An 8,298-nucleotide genomic window follows, 5' to 3' on the forward strand; every position below is an offset into this window, starting at 1 on the left:
AAACAGGTTCTTATGAGACACATTTGATGACTCTCACTGTGGAATTTCTTAGTGTGGTCTCTCTCTCTCTCTCTCTCTCTCTCTGTGTCTCTGTCTCTCTCTCTCTCCCTCTTTTTTTCCTTTTTTTTGGGGGGGGGGGGTTGCTTTGGTTCTGGTTTCTTGTTTTGTGAAACTTGTTTGTCCTCTGCCATGATGTACATGACGTAGGTAGAGGCTTCATTAAAGGCTTGTTAAAACTCAAAACTCTCTCTCCCTCCCCAGCTCCAGAAGAGGAAGGAGAGAGAGGAGCAGTTGGAGGATGTGATCCAGGCCTATGAGAAGATTCACATGGAGAAGAGCAACCTCCAGAGGGATCTGGACAAGATGGTCAGAGAGTACACTTACAGTACACACTACACACTTACAGTACACACTACACACTTACAGTACACACTACATACGTACGTACACACTTACAGTACACACTACATACGCACGTACACACTTACAGTACACACACTCGGAATGGTGAGACACGGGATGTGTCCCTGGCACTCTATTTCTCTTCTCTGTCCCCCCTCCATAGGGAGGTCAGAGGTCAGAGGTCAGGGTCAGGAACAGAACAGCCCCGCAGCTGGTAGGGACTCAGTGTGTTGCTCAAGGACACTCCAGCAGTGAGGGGACTGAAGGACGGCCCGTCTCCCTGACCACAAAGCCCTGCTTGTCAGGCAAAATGATCACAAAGCCTTTGCTAACTCTGGATATTTACCACAAAAAAAGAAGAGTAACTTGTCTTTCACGTGTATTTCTGTTGTATTACCGTAAATTCCGGACTATAAGCCGCGGCTTTTTCCCCGTTTTTTGGGCTTTTTTGGCCCCTGCGGCTTATATAACGGTGCGGCTTATCTATGGATTTTTTTCAGGAAAAAAAACAAAAAAAAACGGAATTCTCTCTTCTTTAGCACTCTTTCTAACTATAAATCCACTTCTGTTTTAATTTCCTCTCTTGCCCTCTTTTCACCACACCGCGGACACTGTGTGCACTGTAAAAAAAAACACAGGTGGTGTTGTGTTATGTTGTTTTGTTGAAATGTTAATAAATGGGAGCTTCCTCAAACAGCCATCTCTTTCCCGACAATCCCCTCTGTGCACGAACCCTTACATATGGTAATTAAACATTAAAACACAATTAAAAAAAAAAAAAAAAACATTAAAACACCCGCGGCTTATAGTCCGGTGCGGCTTATATATGTAACAAACAGTCAATTTTGCTGCTGCGGCTTATAGTCCGGTGCGGCTTATAGTGCGGAATTTACGGTACATTACATGCACCAGAACAAAATATATTGTCGTATTCATTCTGTTCCATAATGTCAACTGCTTCCATTTTACATGAGCGCTGCACCCTGTGCCTGCTCTCTAATAGGAAACTCATGTAAGACCTCCTTACCTGACTAATCTATTAGACATAAAGAGGTCTGGTGTGGACAGGAAGCCTTTTCTTCTTAGGGGCCGTGTGGACAGGAAGCCTTTTCTTCTTAGGGGCCGCGTGGACAGGAAGTCTTTTCTTCAGGTCAGAGTGCTTCGGAAATCATGTTCCAACTTTTCTCTGCTTGAGGCGCCCAGAGCGCTCCGCCCCAAAAGCACTAGCCGTCGAGAGCGCTTAAAGATCCAGGCGCGGTGCCGGGAAGAGCAGCGTTCCTAGTGGCACGTCTTTACCGTCGAGAAGGAATTGCAGAAAGGCAGCTCAATTAAAACGCTTCCTGTCGGCACACGGCCTTACACGAGTTTCCTCTAGTTTGAGGACTTTCATCCACCATGTGAGTTATGGAGGGAGTGAAAAAGTCAGATACACTTGACAAAATGCATTGCATTTAGAGGAGTCGTTTTGTGCATTTTGTGCAGATTTTGTGTGTAGCTTGGGTCAAGGATCTCCCTCGTCGTATGAACTCTTAAGCTGCGTTCACACCGACCTATTAAAGTTTTTCGCTGGCGTCGAGTTTACATACAAAGTCAATGCAAACGAGCGATTGAGCGTATATTCGCCTGGGAGAAAAATCGCTGGGCGTCCGAGCGGCAGAGACAGAGCGATAGGGAGAAAATTCGCTCGTCGCTCGAGATTAAATATTCCAACTCGAGCGAAAATACGCTGGCATCAGTCGCTCGCTGTTCAACGCTGATTGGCTGCCGTGTGAGAGCGAGTCAAGGATCACACTGGCTTGGAACAAACCGCTGGTTTATTGTGTGGCAACAAACCACATTGACAGGCTGACAGCTGACATGAAGTGAAGTCTGTCCTACCGGTATGGAGCTCGCATTAGGAGCACGCTGATAGGCTTTAGCTTGTAAACAATGACGTGGCTCGTAGTGGACAAATATCATGACATTGCGTAACGTTATATCCCCCACATGTCCGTCATTTCGTGTGCCTGTTGATGAGCGATTTAAACAGAGCGACAGAGCGATTCCAAAGGGTTGACTTGAGCGACAGAGCGAAAAATAAATATCTCGGTGTGAACGCACCTTAACTGGAGAATTCCTCTGCAAAACACAATAATATCCGTTCAGGGTGAAAAACATGACCTCAGTCATATTACCTCATCAGTCACTCTATACCTCATCACTCTAGCAAAGAGGATCCAGCCTGTTCATTGTGTTACTTAAGTTGCCTTAAAGTTATTATCGTTTTAAAAAATACTACAATTTGTTTTAACTTTTGCCCATCAGTCTTTTTGACAATAGGAGTCTCTCTCTCTCTCTCTCTCTCTCTCTCTCTCTCTCTCTCTCTCTCTCTCTCTCTCTCTCTCTCTCTCTCTCTCTCCTCCTTTTGGAGGAAATCTCTTCCACTGGTTACCGATGGCTCAAAGCCAATCCAAAACCAGTCGAGGCTTCCAACTGAACAGGTTGGCTGGCTGGCCCTTCCCAGACCCCCTCTGTGATAATGAAGCATCTGATCTGAGGCTGAAGTCCATTGGGCAGCTAACAGCGCGCCGCCTCAGCACTCCTACGCGGGCCGAGTGATTAAAGGAGGGGTTGTGCCAAAGAGTTGGGATCGCCACCTGCCGAGGACTGACACCGTTTCAATGTCACCTGAAGTTTCCTCTGCGGGAGCTCTGACCGTTTCTATGGCTCCATCCACCTACTGTACCTACCTTTGGAGGGAAAAAAGACTCCTACTGACAGAAAGATGGATGGGGCGAAAGTTAAAACCATCCACCTACCGGACTTCATTGACTTTTGCCCTGTTATCTTGTATTGTACTCACGTGCCAGAACTGCCTGCAGTGTGTGTGTGTGTGTGTGTGCGAGTGTGCGCGTGTGTGTGTGTGTGTGTGTGTGTGTGTGTGTGTATATCCAACAGGTAAAGTGATTCAAAGTAAAGTGATTCAAGTGTACAGCGAAGAGTTCAATTGAAGTGAACAAGTGACTGGTTTAATCGTGCGTTCCTTTATCGCAAAATAACTGGCATGTGGAGGCTAAATGACGTCACATCCGTTTTGTTAGCGTTCCATTTGCAGAAAACTTGAGCTGGGAAGTTCACTGTTCATTGGTCAGATCCAGTCGCTAGCCAGGCTAGCCATTGTTAGCAATAACAGTTGATAACATGGCATTTCTCTGCATTTTGAGCATACAAACACTGCAGCCTCATGTCCACACAGATTGACGTTAGGCAGTGCTGTGTGTGTACAGCTGATTTAATGAGACACAAACAAAACAGAAGTTCTAAACAATATTACTACGATTATAACTACTGTTGTTGCGCGGCGCAGCCATCTTGGATTTTTGAGGTCGGGGCTGCTGAGGCTCCTACGAGTTTGGAATGGGAAATACCAGCTCTGGTGACGTCACCGTCCCAGCTCATGACCTTTGAACCGTAAGATTAACAGTTCCCAGTTATAAAGGAATGCACGATAAGTGTTCATCAGAGTGATGGGCTGTGGGAAGAAACTGCATCAGTGAAGCTGGCAAACAAATATCTGCAAATGACAAGAAAAGCTCTTCCAATATGTCCGCTCACACGGTGTCCCTGTGTGTGTGTGTGTGTGTGTGTGTGCGCGTGTGTGTGTGTGTGTGTGTGTGTGTGTGTGTGTGTGTGTGTGTGTGTGTGTGTGTGTCTGTGTGTGTGTGTGATTGCAGACCAGCCTGGTGGAGGAGCATGTGGAACGTATCTTGAACCTGGAGTCGGCTCTGAGGCAGAGGGACAGCTCCCTGCAGAAGATCAACACGCAGCTGCACAGCAAAGACATGCAGTACCTGCAGCTGCACGCCAGCCCCGACACACACAGTGAGTTGCAGGCTAATTTATACGTATTATAAGTGTCGCTCAGCACATGGTCGCAGACGAAAAAGAAAGTGTCGCTCATGGTGTTGCATTTATAGTTCAGAGGACGTTCGCCTCGGTTCAACGGTCACGTGACACTCGCTATAAGCAGCTGCAGACTGACAGCCAAGAGAAGAGAGGGAACGAAATGCACAGTGAAACCACCTCGGAGGCAAGATGTAACGTATTTGGCTGCAGCCGCATATAAACAGCACACAACCACACAACTCACCTCCTCTCTCTCTGGGAAATTGGTCACGACGTTCTTTGTGATTTTCACGAAGTCATACATCAAGGACAGGCTGATAAAAATAGCGGGGACACGTTCATTCATTTCAATCGAGCGAAAACTAGCGGGTTGACCCCAACCAAAACAAGGAAGTCAATCGCGTGCCCGTGCCGTCTATATAGCCAATCAGACTTGTGCGATACTATGACGTAGTCAGCGACACTAGACATTTCACCAGGTAGCAGACACTGCTCACCGGCACTTGAAAGTGTCGACTCAAATCCTCATTTCTGTCGACGACCGTTTCAAAAGTGTCGGCAGACGAAGCATTAATTAGTCTCCCTGCTGCATTCAAGTGCTCCTCGGATGCTCCGATTTTCCAAGCTAGTCATTTTTCTGACGTTTGGGTGTTCACGTGCGCTGCTTGTGATGTCTGGATGATCGGAACATGTAAAACCAAATCAGGATTAATGTTAATAGGTAACCTTTCTAACTAATCTAGGCCACTCTACATGGACAGCAACTAACCGTAATAGCATTATTACAAATGACGTGAGCAAAATAAAACGTTTCTTGCCATCAACAAAGCATCGTCCGCCATGTTTCTGCCTGGCAAAATTTTCGGCGGGTTGTTGTTTTCCGACTTGAGCGTCCGTTCACGTGAATTTTCCCAGTCGGGATCTCATTTTTCCGATTATTCCGACAGCACTTGAATGCAGCATAACTGTCAACTGTCATGAATGTGAGCGGCCAAAACAGACCGTCCGCTTCTGATTATGGGCCCTTCTTTTAACAAGAACTTTTGCTCACAGCACTGTTTGGCTGCAGCTCTCCAGAAGGATTTCAGTCTATAATATTTCTTTAGTCCATGGCTCTACGTCATTTATTCATTTATCCCCGTGTGACTCTGAGAAAATCTATAGAAGGCGTTGCATTTCTGTCAAATATGCACTTTTACTTCAGAAGCATTAGCTGACAGTCACATTTGAATCTGTTACATAATCCAGTGGTGAAATATACATTTGAGAGGCTTGTTTGGGTCAGCTTTATGGTTCATGTCCTACTACTCTGATGCAGATCCGTATCAGCTCAAAAGACTGATGACTGGATATGAGAGAATAATTGCTAAGCTCTTTAATTTATATAATTACTGTATAATTAGGCAGTAATATAAATAGAACAATAATGGTTAAAAAAAAAAGGCTGATCCACATCAACTATATGGCTACAGTAAAACGATCATGGCTAAGTTTTCCTCAGTTTCTCAAATGCAACAGTTTGTCCAGCAAACATTTGACCTATTGGCAAAATAATCAGCTGTGTCTTTACTGCCCAATCACACGAGCAGAAAAAGGAGAGTTGTAACTGAAATGCAATCCTTCTGGATGGGAAAACAGTTGGTGTGGCTGTTTGTTCTGCCAATTTTAGCATCTTTCCCATTTTTATTCAGCCTGTGATTCCCGTCTGGATGATTGCTAATTGTGTATTGTGTCATTCACACTTGTTTTTCAGTCAGTTAGGCAAGACCAGTTAGGCAAGACAATTGGAGGTATTGTAATGCAAATTAATTCTTTCACTTATTAAGCTGTTTTCCCACATGCGCTTTTTACCGGCTAAATGACCGGAACGCGGTCTAATGCCTTCATGTGTGAAAGTTGTTTTCCGGTATAAGCGCGACCCCGTCGTCGCGGACATTTCACCAGTTTCGAGCCAGTCAGAAGAGCGGTATGCGCGATCAGGGACACAAGTGTAGAACGGGTCCAGTCATTTGCCGGTCCTTCTCTCATGGGCGAGGTGTACACACGTTGTGCTTAACGTCACTTCGCAGTCATCTATCATCACTAACAGGTACGGCTACTCAAGGCGGTGCTCAGTGGTTAACACTGTTGCCTCACAGCAAGAGAAGGTCCCGGGTTCGAACCCCGGTCCGTCCCAGGTCCTTTCTGTGTGGAGTTTGCATGTTCTCCCCGTGTCCGTGTGGGTTTTCTCCGGGTGCTCCGGTTTCCTCCCACCATCAAGAAAGACATGTATGTTAGGGTTATACTCCTGTCAGTGCCCCTGACCAAGGTACTGGCAAAAGAACTGGAGTTGGTCCCCGGGCGGCTGCACAGTGGCTGCCCACTGCTCCTAGTTCTAGGAAGGTTCCTAGTAGAGGATGGGTCAAATGCAGAGGATGAATTTCCCCAAGGGGATAAATAAAGGATAACTTAACTTAACTTAACTTAACATCAAAGCAAACTACTTCCACATTTCGCTTCGTGCATTTGCTTTCTCTACATACATAGGCTACAAGCGTTGGGCGGCTTGCAAGCCACTGCCATTCTCGCTGTGTCTGTCCTGTGTCAGGCTGCTGCGAAGTGCAGAGGACTGAAGGACTGGCCTCTCGAGCAGAGAGGGGAGGGGGGAAATCGGCTGTGTTTATTACGCTGGCTTGACGCTGCTCTTAAGTCAAACGAGTGTGATTATTGTGTGACAAGCGAACTTATTTCACCATCAGAGTTTTGCCGACCCCAAAATAAGCTCCCCCCCTCCCCCCGCCCCCAAACATACAGGCAATTTCGCTGCTATATTCCCACATGCGAGCGCCCAGGTGTGAAGGGAAATGTCCGATATTGACTTACAGGTAATTTTCCCGGTACGCATGTGGGAAAACGGCTTTAATGTCTTTGAAACTGGTGACGGTAGCTTCACATAGGGCAGAATGCTCCACTTCTTTCTGTCTTCCAACATACTAGGAAAAAAGAGACTGAAATACAAGATTAAAACACTTAGATTTTCCATTTTAAAGCCAAATTGTCTCGCCCACTTGACAGCCACTTGTTTCAAAACTGCACGAGTGAATACATGATGAGGTCACCTATTAACATATAGACACTTTCTGCAGTGCCCTGCTGCATATTACTGCTGTAACAGCTGTTCTGGAGTCAGCCGACCGTGAACTCTGACCCCTTGTGGGATGTGGGTGAGTCAGCCGACCGTGAACTCTGACCCCTTGTGGGATGTGGGTGGAGTCAGCCGACCGTGAACTCTGACCCCTTGTAGGATGTGGGTGGAGTCAGCCGACCGTGAACTCTGACCCCTTGTGGGATGTGGGTGGAGTCAGCCGACTGTGAACTCTGACCCCTTGTAGGATGTGGGTGGAGTCAGCCGACCGTGAACTCTGACCCCTTGTGGGATGTGGGTGGAGTCAGCCGACCGTGAACTCTGACCCCTTGCGGGATGTGGGTGGCTGATAACAAAAATGGAGGAAATATGTCATCGCCAACTCTGCTGTTGCTGACTCATACTTTAGTGTGCAGAGAGGGAACAAGTAACAATATCTCCCGGCTCAAGGACTGTGTGTGTGTGTGTGTGTGTGTGTGTGTGTGTGTGTGTGTGTGTGTGTGTGTGTGTGTGTGTGTGTGTGCGCGCGCGTGCGCGTGCGTGCGTGTCTGTGTGTGCGTGTGTGCGTGCGTGCGTGTCTGTGTGTGTGCGTGTCTGTGTGTGTGTGTGTGTCTGTGTCTGTGTCTGTGTGTGTGTGCGTGTGCGTGTGCGTGTGCGTGTGCGTGTCTGTGTGTGTGTGTGTGTGTATGTGTGTGCGTGTGTGTGTGTGTGCATGTGTGCGTGTGTGTGTGTGTGTGTGTGTGAACGCCGCTGAATCACGAGCCTACGCCCACACACAGACCAAATCACCCAGGTAGAATCTGAAAGGTGCTGCCCAGGGAGGAAGTCGCTCTTTCAAACTGGCACAACGGCCAGGAGCGCCAATCAGGGCCAACGGCAACGAAAAC

General features: G+C 47.2%; 1 protein-coding gene across 1 annotated transcript in view; it reads left to right on the forward strand.

The window, feature by feature from the left end:
- Nucleotides 1-8,298, forward strand: part of tbkbp1 (TBK1 binding protein 1) — a gene marked incomplete at both ends in the record, with an annotated part of 32,649 nt that overhangs the window by 13,132 nt on the left and 11,219 nt on the right. Inside the window, 2 exons of the mRNA XM_083635736.1 lie at nt 262-366; nt 4,116-4,263. Coding sequence (XP_083491862.1) covers nt 262-366; nt 4,116-4,263 — 253 coding nt within the window. The remainder of the gene's footprint in view (nt 1-261; nt 367-4,115; nt 4,264-8,298) is intronic.

Source organism: Poromitra crassiceps (assembly GCF_964638095.1).
Source record: "Poromitra crassiceps genome assembly, chromosome: 4".
NCBI classification, from domain to species: Eukaryota; Metazoa; Chordata; class Actinopteri; order Beryciformes; family Melamphaidae; genus Poromitra; species Poromitra crassiceps.